This window comes from Malaclemys terrapin, chromosome 5 (genome assembly GCF_027887155.1).
Source record: "Malaclemys terrapin pileata isolate rMalTer1 chromosome 5, rMalTer1.hap1, whole genome shotgun sequence".
NCBI lineage: Eukaryota > Metazoa > Chordata > Testudines > Emydidae > Malaclemys > Malaclemys terrapin.
The window spans coordinates 17,447,877-17,467,691 of NC_071509.1; the positions used below are offsets into that span (position 1 = coordinate 17,447,877).

General features: G+C 38.8%; 1 protein-coding gene across 8 annotated transcripts in view; it reads right to left on the reverse strand.

Annotated features, from left to right (window-relative positions):
- The window catches only part of FAM53A (family with sequence similarity 53 member A), a 98,767-nt gene that overhangs the window by 28,961 nt on the left and 49,991 nt on the right, over nt 1-19,815 (reverse strand). For 2 of the 8 annotated variants that reach the window (XM_054030602.1, XM_054030603.1), the window contains exon 5: nt 7,103-7,209. The exons of the other annotated variants lie outside the window; for them this stretch is intronic. In XM_054030602.1, the coding sequence (XP_053886577.1) occupies nt 7,103-7,209 (107 nt within the window). The remainder of the gene's footprint in view (nt 1-7,102; nt 7,210-19,815) is intronic. 8 annotated transcript variants of the gene reach the window in all.

Genomic DNA, 19,815 nt, shown 5'->3' on the forward strand with positions numbered 1-19,815 from the left:
TCACTGCGTAGGAAAGATAGGAAGACCAAGGACAGCGTAGGCCCGTCAATTGGGGGGAGGAGGGGGGGGGACTGAAAGAGTGGAAATGGCAGAAGTGCTAAATGACATTTTTGTTTCAGTTTTCACAAAAAGGTTAGTAGCAACTGGACGTCTAATAGTGAATGCCAGTGAAAATGAGGCAGGATCAGAGGCTAAAATAGGGAAACAAGTTAAGAATTACTTAGACAAGTTAGAGGTCTTCAAGTCAGCAGGGCCTGATGAAATACATCCTAGGATAACTCAAGGAGCTGACTGAGGAGATGAGCCATTAGCTATTATCTTTGAAAAGTCATGGAAGACCAGAGAGATTCCAGAGGACTGGAAAAGGGTAAATATAATGCCAATCTAAAAAAAGGAAAGTAAGGACAAACCAGGGAATTACAGACCAGTCATCTTAACTTCAGTACTCCCGAAAGATAATGAAGCAAATAATGAATCATTATCTTCCAGATGTTCGCAAATTAAGGTGATAAGTAACCGTCTGCATGGATTTGTCAAGAACAAATCATGTCAGAACAACCTAATAGCTTTCTTTGACAGGGTAAAAAGCCTTGTGGATAGGGGGAAGTGGTAGATGTGGTATATCTTGGCATCAGTAAAGCTTAATGTCTCGCATGACCGTCTCAAACAAACTAGGGAAATACAATCTAGATCAATGGTTCCCAAACTTTAACAACCTGTGAACACCTTTCACTAAAATGTCAAGTCTCGCAAACCCCCTCTTAAAAACGAATATTTCCAGGGATTTTCTCCTTTACTCGAGTATAAATTATAAAAGCAGTGATTTTGGAAATATAAGATTTGTTTTTATGACATGCTTATTACACACTATTAATAAATAATTATTACAGTATTTTTATTACATTCTGAAAACAGCAACACTCTTCCAAGATCTCACTTTCGTAGCTTGTATCACTTTGAATAAGCTTGTTCTAAGACAAGGCTCCTACGTTTCATCAAGGAGTATCAGATGTGAAACAGCAGGAAGATATTTAAGAAGCCAACTCAAAGAGTTCCTCCTACACAAGCATTCAGGTCTTGAGCAGTCCAGGCAAACAATGCACGTTACAACAAAGCTTAAACTGTTCTTCATAATTTTAAAAATACTAGCTGCCTATTTAATTTTAAAAACAGCAAAAAATATTCACCTCCCTTTCCATTTCTTATAAGGAGTCCTGAAGTTCAAATCTCCTCAGTGTGATAGATATGCTTGCTTTGATCTGCTTAGCTCTTGGAAATACAGGGGCTCTGGGCTGCTGGCCCCGTGCTGCCCGGGATCCCTAGGGACAGCTCTGTGCGCCATTAGGGAATTTTTTCCCCCCGACAACCCCCTATAACATTTCATGAACCCCAGTTTGGGAACCACTGATCTAGATGGAGCCACTATAAGGTGGGTGCATAACTGGTTGGAAAACCATTCCAAGAGAGTAGTTATCAGTGGTTCATAGTCAAGCTGGAAGGGCATATCAAGTAGGGTCCCACAGGGATCAGTTCTGAGTCCAGTTCTGTTCAATATATTCATCAGTGATTTAGATAATGGCATAGAGAGTACACTTATAAAGTCTGCAGATGATACCAAGCTGGGAGGGGCTGCAAGTGCTTTGGAGGATAGGATTATAATTCAAAATGATCTGGACAAACTGGAAAAATGGTCTGAAATAAATAGGATGAAATTCAATAAGGACAAATGCAAAGTACTCCACTCAGGAAGGCACAATCAATTGTATACATACAAAATGGGAAATGGCTGCGGAGTACTGCAGAAAGGAATCTGGGGGACATAGTGGGTCACAAGCTAAATATGAGTCAACAGTGTAACACTGTTGCAACAGCCAGCAAAGGAGAACAGTACACCCATGACAGCTGCAGTACGCAACACTGAAAATTCTACCTTACCCCTGAAGTTAAGGACTGCCAGATCATCACCACTATATTTTGTATGTTGTCATTTTGTTTAAAAAATTCACACTTGTTATGCACTCTATACACTCTTGCTTATAAAATACAATTGGGTCTTAGGAAAAAACTCATTGGTGGAGCCATCCAGAAAGACAGAAATGTTAACAAAGTTGTAAACTAGGATCAAACATCAAGAAATAAAGCAATATTTGAACTACAGAATAACTCATTATTCCAAGTCCTAGAATAAAACCACAAAGTCCATGTAGTGTTTTTTTTTTTAAATCTTGAGATATACAATGAGCAGCATGAATAAATAATTCTACAGCTACTATAGTTCCCTCTCGCCTTACCACTCCTATGTCTGTAACAGAATGGGACAATGCGAGTGACCTGAAAAAAAGACTCCTCCAAGCTACCTTGTTTTTTCTTTAGTTCTCTCAAGAACTCACTTCAGCTACCCTTTCACCACTTTTGCTGTCATATCTAGCCTCAATTCCAGAATGTAGATAATTTATATCAATCATAATATGGTGATGGTCCAGGAGTCCCAGTTAGGATTGGAGCCCAACTGTACTAGGCTCTGCACAAAAACATGTAAAAAGACTATTGAAACTCTTGGAGGGATTGAAGTTCCTCCATCAACCATTTGGTATTTCCGTCTTAAGTAGTACATCCAAAGAGCCACTGCATTAGGGAATGGGTGGCCTAATGAGACTCAGTTATATATTGTAATCCACGGCTACCTTCACCTTTAATACAGAATGACAGAACATAAGGATCTGTGGCATTCATGGTTCACATTTCTCCAAATTTAAGATTAGGGCAGCTACAGCAAACTGCCCCGTTTAGGTGCAGCCTTCAAGTTCCTGGTAAGTTACCAACATGGCCCTCGGTTAAGTAGAGTTTGGAGTCGATCCCAGTTTGCCTTACAAGTCTCAAATGTGGATTTACAGGATAAACTTATTTCTGCTGTTATTTATGGGTAATACAGCTATTTATTTACATATGGCAGATTCTTATTTCAAAATTGGATTTAAACACAGTTCTGAATACAGTGGTACAAGGAGATTTGAAAGAATACAGAATCTCAGTGGGATGCATAATTTTCCTGCATTACAAAGTACACAAATCCTTCTGCAATGTATCTACTGCAAATGCGGGGGGGGGGGGGACCCCATTGTGTAGGATAGTAGCTGAAACCCAAGAGTCCGTGTTCAGGAACATTAAGACAATATTTCCTGTAAGATAGACCAAAGTGAAAAAGGACTTTCATTATAATAAACACAGGCCAAATTAAAAGCACCCCAAATTGGTCACTCCGTTTGCTTGACAGACAGAATACAAGTTTGAAGCTTTTTTCCTGATTAGGTCACACTTTCTTCTGCTCTCAGACAAATTACTGTGATGTTCCATCATTACAGGAAAAGGGGAACTTTTCATTCACCATTAGTCTAGTTGGAGTACAGACATGTCAATCAGACAAGAAAGCAGAATTTAGTAATCTGACAGCTGCTTTCATTACTACCAAGGACCTTTAACAAAACCTAAAGTGGCTGGTGCTATTTCATGGATCTGTAATTAACTCCCACACTCCTCGCCCCACCATTGTAGAAGAATAAGATTCAGGATAACAAGAAAGGTCATGAGACTGCAGTTAAATAAATGATTATGCTGTAAATGGAAGCCATTTAAAACCCAGAGATGTCTTAATCATGTCAGTTTCACACTACTGTTGCTTGGAGAAATTATGAACAGAAGCAAAGGCAGGCACTGGAGTTATTCATGAGAGGACCACAAAACAATTTAAGACAAAGCCTGGGGAGGGCAAAATAGCAGAGACTTCTCCATTCCCCAATCTTCAACCTTTCATGCAGCAGCTAGCAGTCTCTGGATGGTGTAGAAGGGATATAGTACTCCTGTCCCTCTAGCTGCTTGAAAGTGTGGGAGCTTCCAGTCTGGCAGGGAAATACTACTCACAGGCTGGTAAGAAAAATGGAGTCAGCCCTCCTCTCCCCTTCTTCCTCCCCCCACTCCCTTGTACCCTCTTGCTGTCCATCAATGGGTCTCCACACCTTGCTGGTCAGATTCCTCCTCCATTGGGTCTTTCATGTTACTTTGACTAGCAGACATACCCCTCCAGGCAATGGATATATTTTGCAAGCCCTGACTAAAGTGTATCAAGGATACCACTATCCCAATTTGATTAAAAAATTCTACGGAACCTGTAATGAGGAGAGAGGTGAACCTAATCTTCCTGGAAACAGGCATAATCCACAACCAGCACTTCACATTCTGGACGATTTAAATTGAATCCACCATACTGGTACTAATTAATGAAGAAAGTTCTCCCTGTCACAGTGGAGCGAAGAATGTAAGATTTAAAGCCACTCCAAAAAATGCAAAGAAACCCAAAAAAGTGAGTAATATGCTTAGAATTCTCACTTATGCTAAAGCCATTTTACAACACTCTTGTGTCAAAGTGGCTGGTTTCTGGCCTTAACTGGCCAGTGGAAGATTCTCTGTGTACTGTATAGGGGAACTTCTCCTGTAAAGTAAAGCTAGCAGAGCAAGCTCCTGAAACAACACTACAACATAGGGCCAGTTCAGGGCAAGAAGGGACCAAGGTAGCACACAACTCTGCTCTGCCTGATCCTCCACTGGTGTAAGTCTAACTTCCAACGGGGCTAACCAGTTCAGTATCAGGGACCCACAAACAACTGCCTTCACCATCACTCCCCAGCTTCTCTAAGTGTCGCTTGGACATAGGGTGACCACACAGCGAGTGTGAAAAATCGGGACGGGGGTGGGGGGCATAATAGGAGCCCATATAAAAAAAATCCCCAAATATCGGGACTGTCCCTATAAAATCGGGACACCTGGTCACCCTACTTGGACACTACACAGAAATGAGCCCTTAAACTTTCACTGCAGTCAAACAAATGTCTGCAAGACAATGCAATGCAGCAAGGATTAACGTATATTTAAAAATAAAAATAAAAACAAAAAATAAGATTCAGAGCATTACCATCTAAGAAGCAGAACTTCTAATGGAAGAGGGAGAGGCATGTCATTTAAAATGATTTAATGCAACAACCACTCCAATCTCAGTTGACAATACAACCACTGAGTGGGAATTACTTTATGTTTTAAATCCAGATCCATTCTCTCCCTCCAAGTAGGGAAACTTTCAGCAGTAAATGCACATGCTGAATTTTTGTACTGGCATTTTGCACGTGTGCACACATGGTATGGAATTAAAGAACGACTGGAAGGAAAAAGGAATTGAATAACTATTTTTAGAATAAATGTATTGATTTAACAACGCATGCATTTCTGCACAGGTTTACCACTTTTTAAGGCGTAAAATACGTTCTTAGCTAAGTAGTACACAAGTTTCTGCCAGTCTAAGCCCAACAGTCAACATTACACAAATGTGTTGATTCACAGGAGGTAGTCTACCTCTTAGTTTAAATATTTAAATGATTTGAGACTAACACTAGAAAAGAAGTGAAGTGCCTACATTCTTTGGTCAAAAACAAAAACAAAACCTATTAATGAATTCTTTGAACATTCAAGAGCCCAATTTTTCTTTTAAAGAAGTCTTCTAATGCTTTTCACTTAACACAGAGCTGGGCCGGAAAAAAAAGTCGGTCCAAATTCAGCCATGAACATGAAGGCACAAAACTCTCCAAGTGCTCTCTATGCATACCATCCACAGACTAGCTCCCAGGCAACAGGATGTACAAAAAGGTAAGAAAAAAAATCTGTCTTTTGAAAATAACTAGGTTACAGACCACAAGGCCAATTCATAGCTAACTTTGATCTGCTCAATTGAGTAGGCTTCAGAATGCAATTGTAAGGGCTTGTCTACACATACAGAGGTTCTCCCATTACCATAGGTACTCCACTGTAGCGCTGTCTACACCAGACGTTAGATCACTACAACTGGTTGTTCGGGGTGTGCATTTTCCACACCCCTGAGCTATGTAGTTCTACCAACGTAAGTCTGACCAAGACTAGATTACATATTTCATATTGAAACACATTATTGAGAGCAAGACCAGTAAGGTATGAAATTCAGCAGGATTACAGAGGGATGAACATCTGTATCAACCTTCACAAGAAGGACTATTACACTACTAAACTGAATACAGAATACAATTCACTTCTACATCAGTACCATGAAAGCTATGACTATGGAGACCGGCCTTTTGAGGGAGAAGGAAGAAACAATTATTTGTTCTACACAGAAGGCTCAGCTTACCCAAGCTCCAGTGCACCACAGATTTTACTCAGGTGGGACTTGGGGAAACTCTAATTTTTTATTTCTTGGGGGGGGGGGGGGGGGGAGAGCCCTACGAGCTAATCCCACCATTTGGAATTTTTTTACTCTGTCCTTGAGCCTGGGGAGGTGGAGCTGCTGGAAGAAGTGCTAAAAATTCCAGCAGTGAATCTACACAGAATTTAAATATATTAAAATTATGCAGCTCTTCCAAATTGGATTTTGTTTGACCTCAAGGCAAAATAATTTTAAAAAACCCTGACAAACGGGAATCACTGACAAACTTTCAATAAATCAGGGTGTGAAATGTTTACTGACAAGCGCAACACTATAGTTGAGGGTCAACGCCCTAACATGACAAGTTGCCATCAGCCACACTGGTAGTTCTGAGCAGTAACAGTGAAATGGACTAGAGTCTTATCAGTTTTTATTATTTCTGCTTGGCAAAGCCATTGTATGAGCAGCAGAGACACTGAAGCCGTGTACGGACTCAGGAAGACAGCATTTAGTGATTGTGCTGAATGTAAACCAATTATGGGGCTAAAGATTTTTTCTCCTAAATGAAAAAGTAAGTTCTGTGATGACGTAAGCTTCTGGTGGCTGGTATGGAGGAGTTTAGTATTCACTACTGGCAAGTGGAATTTTCGAGACATGCTGAACTCACCAGTATTATTGCTAAAGTTTTGAAAATGGTTTAAAATAGGATTAAATTCAAATAATCAGACAAGTTAAATTAAATGAGTGAGGACCCATAATAAGACTAGGGTGATCCCAACTCTACTTCAGCTGACACATACCCTAACATCTCAAGTGACATTCGCTGGCTCATCGTTACAGGTTTAGAGCAATATTCAGCTATAGTGTGCTATACATATTTACCTCCATTTGGGAGACCAGTTATCAGATCTGCAGATTAGTTCATCTTGAATCCTTGCTGACTGAGAACATATGCCATTAATAAGAATTGAGAGACTAAACAGGATATCCTGTGAAAGAAATTCACATTGCCTGTAAAGTGGGACAATTTGTCATTTTAGACTTTATGTAGTTAATTCTGATTTATAATTTCATCTAACCATTTTCCTAAACCAGCCCGAAAAAACCATACCATGCAATTAATAAAGCTTAGTGGGTAGTGAGAGTAGTAATGAAAACTTATGTTCCCTCTCAGTCTTCTCTTCTCCAAACTAAACAAACCCAAATTTTTTCAATCTTTCCTCAAAGGTCATGTTTTCCAGACCTTTAATAATTTTTGTTGATCTCCTCTGGACTTTCTTCAATTTGTCCACATCCTTCCTGAAATGTAGCGCCCAGAACTGGACACAATACTCCAGTTAAGGCCTAATCAGCGCCGAGTAGAGCAGAAGAATTACTCTCGTGTTTGTTTACAACATTCCTGCTAATACATCCCAGAATGATGTTTGTTCTTTTGCAACAGTGTTATACTGTTGACTCATATTTAGCTTGTGATCCACTATGACCTCCAGATCCCTTTCCATAGTATTCCTTCCTAGTATGTGTTCAACTGATTGTTCCTTTCTATGTGGAGTACTCCGCATTTGACCTTACTGAATTTCATCCTGTGACATATTGTACCTGAAAATAGCACCCCGTAACCCGCACATGCACCACTTGTATATGGTTATGATATTTGTACAAAGAATGCCTTGTAAGGTATTTTATGAAAAGTCATGATTTATTGAAACTCACTGTTTTGTCAAAATATGTATATCATTATTGTATATGGAGTTATGAGAATGCTATATGGTTGTTACTGAAATATGTTGAGAGTCTGGGAGACGCCTGCAGCTAGCCCTAAATTGGCAACAAAGGGGGTGACCCACACCCAGACAGGTGTTAAGTGACTATCACCAGCCACCAGCAGAGGAATCGTAAACAAGAGATTTGCGATTCAGTAAGAGAGTTGCTCAAGCCCTACACAATGGGGATTGCTTAACTCCATGATTCAGTAAGATATCAGGACATTTGATGCTTGACTCCATGTTTGAGTCAGTATTTTTCCAGGCACTGGAACAGAGTATAAAATAAGGGACAGTGGAATCATGAGTCCACCTCTCTCCATCCCCAACCACTCTGAAGGCAACAAGAACGTTTGGAAGAAAAGACTTGGAACTTGGGAGATTGGTCCCAGGCTGAGCAGGGAATTCAGCCTGTGCATTAAGAATTGTGAACTACTTACAACATCTAGTGGAATGAGAAAAAACTGCTTGATTCAAAGCTTGCTTAGTCGGATAAAGTTTAGGATTTAGACTGTGATTTTACCTTTTATTTCTTATGTAACCAACTCTGACCTCTATGCCTAGCACTCATATAAATCACTTAAAATTTTATTTTATTTTAATGTTTTATCTTTACCGGTGAGTTGGTCTAAAAGCGTTTGGGGAATCTGCTTAGATTATAAAGGCGGGTGGCATGTCCACTCTCCTTTGATGAAGTGGCAAACTAATTAATGCAGTGCAAGATGGTAGATTTCTGGGCTGCAAGGCTGGGGGGGATTTGCAGTCTTCTCCCTGTGTATAGTTCAAAAGAGACAGAGCCAGCATGTAAACTTTGGGTGTGCCTTCACATGCTAGCGGCTGTGTAAGAGTGAAGCCTGAAGGGGCTGCTGGTCTCTAGTGGAGCATTGTGAAAGGAACCATAGTCCAGACTGTACCTCACCAGAGTGTCACACATCTTGTTTACAAAAATGTAATGCCTGCTTTGTACAGGGTTTGTGTTCTGAATTTTTCTTTATTCCGCTAGTCTTCATTGGAGCTGTACCAGTCTAGAGAACTTGTCATTATTTTCCATTATAAAACCTTACTTTCAGCAGTGCAAAACCACCAAAAATATTATCTATTCCCAATTTCTGGAATATTAGGTTGCAGAAAGAGCTACGGAAGACAAAATATTCTTACACTTTTTTTAAAAAAGGCATCAGCAGTTCCCTCCCCACTACCCCAATCCTAAAACTTCATATTTTGTTCAAGTCTAATGTTTTCAGCACTGGGTTTAAAAGAACAAACTGAGGCAGACTAGATGACTCACTGTTGTACATGGCGGAGCCAGAAACCAGCCACAAACAAACAAAAAAACATTGGGATGGTGGAGGACAGACAGACTCTGTTTGGGACAGAAGAACACATACCCTTCTCTTGCATCTCCAAATGGCTTGATACAGAAATGGTATTATCACTTTCAAAACAGATGACACACCATGAAACAGCTGAGGTGATATTCTGAAATTTTAAAATCTTAACTCTTGATTATGGGAGTAAAAACAAGCACATTTTGGACAGTGTATAAATAATAAATTAAGGACCTTGGACCAGCAATGAGATCTGAAGTGTCTACACTGAAAATATAAGGGCCCTTTTAACATGAACTTTAAGGGTGGAGGCGGCCTGGGGGAAAGGAAAGAATGACATTCTCTCAGTTTAAGTCAATTTGCATGGTAACTCATGAATTACTCTATTTTTAGACAACACAAACAGCAAGTACTACATTATACTTATAAAATGCCCAAGAATTTTCAGTTGTCTAGCATGATTTTCACATAAAACTAAGTTTTGGTCCTCTACTAAAGAGGAAGGACAGACAAAATGCTTAGTAGTTCTCATTACATCTGTCTTCAATGAAGTAGGTAAATAGTATCAGGCTGTTTAATAAAAACAAGTTAGAGGAAAATGCGTGAACAAGACCTCTTAGGTAATATGAATACTTTCAAACGAGGAGGAATAAACTTACATCCTCTAAAGTCCAGAATGGTTCCAACAGAAAAGCCTCATGGCATTCACAGCTGAATTACAGCCACTGTGAGAGCAAGGAGATTCTTGAGGGGGGAAGGAGAATGACTTACAAAAAAAAATGGAAATCCATCAGTACAGTTCAAAGATTTCTAGCACACCTCTAGACAAGGTTAGCAATGAAACTGAACAAAAAGTATACCTTTGTAGCAAAGTTACAAGTTATTCACAAGTACAGAAGCTTGCGTAAAAGGCCATTTGTTCTTTTCAGCTCTGGGGTCTCTTTGGCTTGTGCTCTTGGCTCATCAGTTGAAAGCAACAGAGGAGAGATACGTAGGTGTGTGGGTAGATCACAGGAGGATTATGAGCCACCAATGTGATGTGGCTGTGAAAAAGGCTAATGCAATTCTAAGATGTATTAGGGAAGGCATTTCCAGTAGAGATAGAGAAGTGTTAAAATGCCATTGTAAGATCTCATTAGCAATACTGCGTAGAGTCCTGGTCAACTACGTTCAAGAAACATGAATTTACACTGGAAAAGGTGCAGAGAAGAGCTACTAGGATGATCAAGGGAATGGAGGGCCTATATTATGACAGGTTTCAGAGTAGCAGCCGTGTTAGTCTGTATCCGCAAAAAGAAGAACAGGAGAGTACTTGTGGCACCTTAGAGACTAACAAATTATATTATGACAGGAGACTTGGAAAACTAACAAAAAGAAGGCTGAGAGAGGATATGATTGTTCTCTGTAAATACACTAGGGGATAAATACCAGGGAGAAGGAAGAGCTATTTAAGCTAAAGGACCATGTTGGCCTAATAACAAATGGAATAAACTAACCATAAACAAATTCAGGGGGAGAAATGAGAAGGCTTTTAACCATCAGAGGGGTGAGGTTCTGGAACAGCCTCCAAACAGAAGTTGTGGGGGCAAACAACTTAATTAATTTTAAGAGCTGGACAAAAATTTATGAGTGCAATTATATGGTAAGATTGCCTGTGATGGTAGAGGGATGAGCTCAGCAGTCCTGGGCTCACTCCCAGTTTCTCTCATGTTCCCAAAAATTCATGTTTCAGGATTTCCAACCGGCACCCAAAAGGGATTTTCCCCCTCCCACTAGTATTTTTTTTAAAACTCTTTCCCCTGAAGCATCAGGGGTGGCCATGGCTAGAGATGGAACATTGGAAGGGGAGGGCCATATGGTACCGAGAACATACACACTCAGTGCACAGCTGGCTGTTCTTGCTCAGATGCTTAGCGTTTACCAGATTGCCATTTGTGGGGTTGGGAAGGAATTTCCCCCATGTCAGATTGGCTGGGGGGGGGGGGGGGGGAAGAGGGCGGAGAGGAGGAGAAGAGGAGGTCATCTTCCTACAACATGTGGATGCAGGTAACTTTCCAGGATTATCTGGCTATATATCACTTCTTCATTTCCCTGCCACTGGTGCACTTCAGTTCCTCCTATTCTCTTCCTGTGACACACAAGTCTCATTTCCTATAATACTTTGGTTTCATTTCGGTTGCTGGGTTTACTGTTTGGGTGCTGGTGGCCCATGATGTTCAGGAGATCAGACAAGATGATCTGGTGGTCCCTTCTGGCCACCACTGATTTGGAGACTTCTAAAAAAAGATTCTCTTGATCTCTCAAGTTACCAGTTTTTCATTTCAGACTAAATTGTATATTGAAGTGCCATTTCCATACTATGAACGTATGAGAATGTTTATATGGGATTTACATACAACTATTCCCCCTGAGGAAATGACCTGTAGTTATTTTAATAAACTGTAGTTATTTAATAATCCTCCCTAAGGATTTTCCACAACACACTCCGAGCCCCAGAGCTCAGCATCAAGCTCAACACTTGAGCTTGGATCCCTTGCATCGTTAAACATAATAGCACTCCTGTGGTAGTTGTGGTGTTTGATTAACTTTAGGCATCCAGAGAGGCGAGGCGAGGCAAGGCATGCAAAGTTCTAAGCTACCAAACACTTCTACAAATACTGGGGCACATAACACTAAAATGAGAGGGACTGTTTTTGTACATCTTGTACAGTGCTTAAAACCTTTATCAGCAAATTTTTATCAAGTGATGCTGCTATTAAAATTGCCACACAGTATTCTCAGCTAGAACTTTAGCACTTCATATGCTAGAAATCTTCAGAAAAAATTTGCCTATGAAAATTAAAACATACCTGTTTTCAGCAACCGCAACACTATTCACAAGTAACAAGAGCTATACACATTATGGATAAGTCATTCATTTGATGTTATATTAATAGAATTACTCTTTGATACCATTAACTGTTCATTAAAGCTGTATTCTATAGTACATTTCCACCTTTCACACTACATATACGCATTCAACTTGTTCAGATTTGCCAGGGTAGAAAAAAATGCAGAAAACCTAAAAACTACAAAATCCAAGCTTATGGAACTGAGCTAGTACTGTTAGATAATAGCCCAACGCCCAATGGGAAATACAGATTTCCAACAAGGTCAAACAGCTGCTTTGAAAACTATCTGAACTATTACTTAGAAAGTACAAAAGCCTACTTCTCAAAAATAGTCTAGCATCTGCACTAGAACATTATCAGTAGTTATTTTCTTCTATAAAGGACACTGCTGTAGCTAAGGAACACAGCAGGATACAAGTTCTAGAAGATAGAAATCTTTACTGAAGAAAGTTTAAAAACAGTGTGGTTAGAGGTAGATAGGTTTTAGTTCATACGAGTTTGCAATTCAAATCATTTAAAGTTAAGTTACTTCATAAGTAACACAGCCAAACTGGAAGTGCACAAGCTCATACAAAGAAAGATAGGGTTTCCTTCCCCAAATCAGTAATCAACCTTAGCTTTTATAAGTCACGTTCCTGCTCGCAGTTTAAAAACAACCTGAAGCATGACAGGAAAATTCACCACATAACTGAACAACTCATGTTTTAAGAAACTAATACTAAGCACACTAATATTTTAGCTCATGAAAAGTGAAGTCAGCTTGATCAAGACAAGTCAAGGAACAGATCAGTTTCTTCATTTTGTATTTCTTCACAGCAGATAAGACCAATTTACTTTTACATGAAAACTTTTTACTGCTACAAGCACCTTTTACAGTGACCTGCTAAACAAAAATATTGTGTTTGCATGTGGTTTTCATTATTTTGTTTTAGACATTAGAAAGGTCTGTCTTGCCTACCTTATTTTACTGGCAGACTAGCACTAGGACTGGAGAACTAGTGACATGACATCACAAATGGCAAGAGATGAGAACCCAAGCAGTTGAGAGGGGCTGGGCAGTCTAAACTGCTTAACTCTAAAATTCCTGACAGGGTATGTCTACACAGCAACTAGACACACACGGCTTGCAGCCGACACGAGCTGTGGGGCTGTTTCATTGTTGTGTAGACTTCTGGGGTCAGGCTGGCTCCCAGGCTGTAGGACCCTGCAAGACACATACAAAGAGCCACCCACATGCACTCCATATTAGTGACCAAGTTAACATAGTACAGCTAACTTTTTTTTAATAAAGTGAACACAGGAGGCAAAAGTAGTCATAGTACACTGATTAGATATCAGTGAACTGAACAGGTTCATAGGATCCCACAAGTTAACTGGATTACATTCTGCCCTTTAGAAGAATTTGGTCTCATCTTCCATCCCTATTCGGTTTATAATCACGGATATAGCACTTTCCATACTAATCACTTCCAAAATGCATTATAAAAAGGTAGGTTAGCATTACTTTCCCCCCACCCCATTATTCAGATGGGGAGCCAAGACAGAGGTTAAGGATTTGGCTCAGAAGCCACATTTTCCAAATCCTAGCCTGGGATCCAAATCAATGCCCTTGTTCACAGCAGTTTTCTTCCATCTGCTCCCTTACTTTATTTGCAAGTGGGTTCTATATAGTTACAGTAGTTTGCAACTACCTTTGCTCTCATTTTCTTGATCAGGATCCTAGCCTGAACCAAAACAAAAAATCCACAACCTAGATATAAAAACAACAAGGAGTCTGGTGGCACCTTAAAGACTAACAGATTTATTTGGGCATGAGCTTTCGTGAGTAAAAACCTCACTTCTTCGGATGCAATAAATCTGTTAGTCTTTAAGGTGCCACCAGACTCCTTGTTGTTTTTGTAGATACAGACTAACACGGCTACCCCCTGAACCTAGATATAGACACTATAAATATGGCAAATCTTATTTTTAAATGTACAAGTTTGGCAGAGATCAAAGCAATTGTTCTTACAGACCCGCTGCACTCAGCCTTTGTAAATATAAATCCCATGTGAACAGACAAGAAACATGGAGGTCTTCTGCAAAGAAATTGATATAGTCATATTTTGGATGGAGGCTGGAAGACAAGTTGGGGTGAAAGTGGAGGAATTTATTAACCATTCAAAGCACTGCAAAATTTCACTTACAAACTTTTAGGCCCTTTGCCTCTGAATGAGCTTTGAGCACCAAGTTGTAGGCCACCACCACAGCTGATCTTTGACCTTGACTGAATGGGTGCCTTGCAAAAGTCTCAAGAATCGTCCCAGAACATCTCTTTAGCATACTTGATATGGCTCTCCATCTGGCCAGATAACTCCCCTTGCATTAGGCAAAAGGGGATGGGGACTAGCCCAACATTACATGACATCTGAAGTCCCATATCTCATATTTACACTCCCCATGTTTGAGTTTGGAGATATAATTGCACTACAGAATATTTTTTAAAGCTGCAATAGCGTATAGATTCCTGAAGTATTTTTGGGAGAAGAGGAGATAACCTGTCCATGAATTTCAATGCAATTATGGATGTATGATAGATGCGTACCACCAATATTGGCAACTTTTTGCTATTATGGATATACCTTGTGACAAGAGTTAAAAATTAAAAAAGATTCAGGACACTGTTTTAGATCTTCATTTTTGCTAAAGTAAGTAATGTAGGCCACACTACTGCTAATAATTCAACCATACATAACCCAAAGATCACAGGAAAGGACCAACATGACCTCATTTTAAGAGCCACAATGCATACCATGAGTGGAAAGTAAGGTTCAGCTAGCTGTTTAATTACTAAATACTACGCTGCTGAGCAGAGTAAGCATAGGACATTCCTCTCCCACTCTAAAAAGACAGTTCAGAAGCCAAACTGAGAAAGTTATTCATACCCCAGTGTAGTTATTATGTATGAAAGTTATTCATACGCCATTCAAAATATGTGGAGATACATTAACCTAAAATCTCTCCTAAACAATGAAGTCTCATTGGAAACAAAATGAGAAGTTATTGGGGAAAACTTAATTTACAGAAAAAAATACCATTTTTCTTACATAAACACATCTACAAGCATAGGTATACTTGGAAGAATTAGATTTTTATCAGTAAATGCCAATTTCACCATATGCACCCAAACCAACAACAAAAAATTTCCACCAATAAGTTTACAGTAGACAAAGAAAAAATGATGCTTGAGAACTTAGTTTGATTTAAGGATATTTACTTTGTATATTTTGACATTTGATGTTGACAATTTGCATTTTAACAGTCATAAAGCTTTAACTTTTTTTAATCTGAATGTCTGTCATTAAATGATTGTCTGACCCTTGCTGTCTGAACTCCCCCCGCCAAGTAGCTGACAACTGTGAAAATTCAGAATCAATTAAAATTGAAAAAGTGCTTTAAAACAAACAAACATCGATATTAGTCAAAATGATAAAGAAATACAAATCAAATTCTGCCAAGCCTAATATAGGTTTGTGCCACAAATACTATGACTATACCTCCCTCATAAGACCACCTCCTACAGCAAGGAGGCTCCTTTCCCCAACTTCCAGTCTGTTCCCTAGACAAAGGCCATTTGCTCAATGTGGTTCTGCTAATGATGCCAGACTTGATATTCCATTTGTCCCTTTCTCCAACAAGCATTTGACTTTATCCTGCCATCCCCCTATGCTTGGAAGGCCCTTCTTCCCATTTTGGTCCACCAAGCCATTACTCCCTACTCATGCAGGCCTCAATAGCAAAGCACTTAAGCACAGGCTTACTTTAAGTCTATGCTTGAGTCAAACGGACTTCATAAGGACACAAACACATTAAGTGCTTTGCTGACTTGGAGCCTTAAATGCCTTCTGAAAACTCACTTATTCCACAATAGTGTTAACATTCACTGATTATATATATATATATATATATATATTATATACATATATTTTCAGCTTTTACTTTATTGGGACTTTGTATGGGCACAGGGGTACATACTAGTAATGCCAAATGCAGTATGGGGACCATAGTTTGTTTCTTGCTTAAAAGGCTCTTATAAAACTTTGGCAAGGGACCAGAAAGCTCTTGAAATTAAAAAACTAAAAAAAAAATTGTTTTGTTTTTTTTGTTGTTGTTTAAGACCTATTATTTGAAATACATGGTCAGAAACTGGATTTTTTTCAAAGTTAAGTCATTTCCACAAATTCCAGTTGATAGTATCCCTTTTAGAGAGTTAAAAGGGCTAAACAATAACAACAAAAACCCCGCATAGTACACTATATTCAGTATCAATTCTTGAAAGAGATATCCGACCCATACCAAAAAAACCATGCAATATCTTAGTTGGAACCTATCCCAGGAAGCATATCAGCATTCCATACATACTAAAATTTAAAGCTATGGAGACAGATAAGAATACAAAGACTATTTGCATCAATCTCAAAATGCCTGCTGTACTGTCTATGAATAAGGAGTGGCAAAAATGTTTGCAGGAATAAGTTTCACTCTTAATAAAAGATGCCCAAACAAAAATCTTTACTTTAGAGTTCAAGCTTATTTAGGTTTTAAAAATGGTAATGCTGTTGTTTATTTTGCACAAGAATATATTGCACCTGTAACTGTCAGTTACTTCAGCTGATTTAACATCAAGTTAAAAAAAAATCCTCAACAAAATCTTAATTAATGTTTAAGTCCTAAAATGTTCAAGACTGACTGAGAATTTCTAAACTTCTTTTCTTTTCAGCTTCTTGCATCTTCCAGAGAAGGGCACACACCAGTTTGAATCTGTTATGTATGTTTATGTTGTGGTTCAACATTTCCTTATTAAAAGATTATTTCATCAGGTACCATGGTGACTGGCACCATGTAAGAATCTAGACAGATTTCTAAATACTATTCCCCATTTCAACAAGAACTATTTAAAATTGAAATGGGATCTTGAATATTTCAATGAGTTAATGCTGCACAAAATTTTTGGACAGTAAGAAAAATTCCGTAGCCACTTAGTATTTTACAGATATATATTTATTTAAATCTATTTTATTTTCTATTCCTTATTGGAAATAAGCCTGCTGGGCCTGTTGTGTGGAGGTGTGTGTATGATGGGAATGGACCTAAAATAAGGTTTTATTTTTCAGGATTTTTTCTTCTTTCATCTATTACAAATGTGTTTTATTTTTTATTACACCCATCTGGGGGTGGGGGAACTTGGCAAGTCAGTGGAGAACAGCATCCATTACAGTTATAGGCATCATCAATACTTATTATCGTTTAATACTAGCCTCTCGGTCACACAGGGAAATGAATGCAGAGAACCTGTGTAGATCAGCAGTTCTGTAGGATAGCAACAGCCCAAAGGAGACACAGACACACCAAATGAGCAGGATGACTTTTTTCTTGCAGCAGATAAAGGGACCAGGAATCCTCACCACAGTCCAGAAATGCAGTTTAGCTCATGATAATGCCACTATCCTAACTTGACAACTTGTATTGAGTCAAGTACCAGTATTTATTTTTGCCAATATTTTAAGTATTGTCGCCTCCTTTGTCCAGGAGATCTGGGCTGTCCATCATTGTGCATAATTGTTCAGACAGACAGTGTGCCCTTCTCCAGTGCACCACAGAGATCAAAACTCGTCTGGTGGTGCATATGCAGAGCAGATCATGTTATACTGGAGTCACTAACCCCCTTGCGGCTCAGCAAGGATACCCAGCCTCAGGTAAAAACAGGCCAAAATGCAGTTATATGTATATAGCTTTTATTCACAATACACACACAATCCCAGCAGTGAAGGAAGATAGAAGATTCTGGAGGTGAGCCAGTGGCTAGGTAAGTGGTGTAGGATGGAGGGTTTTGGTTTTGTGGAACATTGGTTCCCCTTCTACTCAGAAGGAGGCTTTCCAAACTATACAGCCACCTCTCTCCACAAAAGGTGGCCCAATCTTCTTGGGGACAAGCTAGCTAGAGTTGTTAGATTAACACCATCCTAACTAAGAGGAGGGTAAAAAGAAGGAAGATATGAGCTCTCAACTAACAAAACTGGAATTCTGAGAACACAATTAATCAAGGAACCAAAGGATGTGAAAATAATTGAATATACAGCAGTGCTAGGCACGTGGGTAACAGGCCACAGGAATTGGATTGCTCATTTAGCAGCATAAATGTGGCCTAGAGTTGGTATTACTGAAACCTGGTCTGATGATTGGCATGACTGGAACCTTGACATCAATGGTTATAATCTACTGATGAACGATCAGGTGGCAAAAGGGGAGTAACGCTTTCAAAAATGGCATTACCTGTTTCCAAGTCACCGATAACTCTGAAGAAAATGATCTCGAATGCTTATGGATGAACATCTTAACCAATAAAGCACAATATTCAGTATTGGTGTCTGCTACAGAGCACCAAATCACACTATGGAACAAGATGATTAGTTCTTTATGCACCTATCTATAACGTGTAGAAAAGAAAAAAGAAAAAAAGCTGTGTGATCCTGGGGAATTTCAATTAAAGTGACATATGCTGGAGGTCTCAGGTTGCCAATACTAAAATATCCTTAGATTTCCTAGATATTATAGATGACAATTTCCTAACCCAAAAAGTTAGGACTCAATCTGCAATCAACATGCGGGAATTGTATTGACAAATAAAGAGGAAAAAATTAATGACACCGTAGGTACAAGTAATCATGACTTGATCGAGTTTATAATATGCAAACAGAAAAAAGTCCAGACCAGTAATATATATACACACAGTTCTTTGAAAGGGGCAATTTCAAAGGTGAAAACAATTATGAACCAAATTAGCTGGGAGAAAATTTAAAATCAGAAAAAATGTGAATGACAACTAAGAATAGTTTAAGAACACTATTAGATCTCTCAAAAGCCACAATCTTCCAATGGAGAAAGAAGGCCATATTGGTTTAAAAAAAGTACCTCGTTTAGAGACAAAGTGAAGGAAAATATAAAAATAAAAATTAATATGTTAACAAATGGAAGAAAGAAGAAGTTGATGGTAATGAATATAAATCAGATGCTAGGAATTGTGGAAAAATTGACAATGGAATCAAAGGAGCACAAATAGAAATATATAGCCAGCAGAATTGAGGACAAGAAGATATTAGGAACAAAAAATCCTAACAATGGTATTGGTCCATTACTAGATGGAAATGTTAGAATTATCAATAGAAATAATGCAGAAAAGGCAGAAGTGTTCAATAAATATTTGTTCTGTACTTGGAAAAACAAGTGTAATGATATCATATAACACTTTTTCCTATTCCACTAGTATCTCAGGAGGACGTTAACCAACAGCCACTAAATTAGACATTTCTAAAACTCAGGAGATCCAAGATCTTGCAGCCAGGATTTTTTGAAGAGCTGGCTGAGGAGCTCACTGGATCATTCATGTTAATTTTCATTAAGTCTTGGAACACTGGAGACGTTTCAGAAGTCTGGAAGAAAGCTAATATTTTGACAATATTTTAAAAAGATAAACAGGATGACCTAGGTAATTATAGGCCTGGCAGCCTGATGTTAATCCCAGACAAGACAAGGATTCAATTAAAAAAGAACAAATCAACATGGGTTTACAGAAA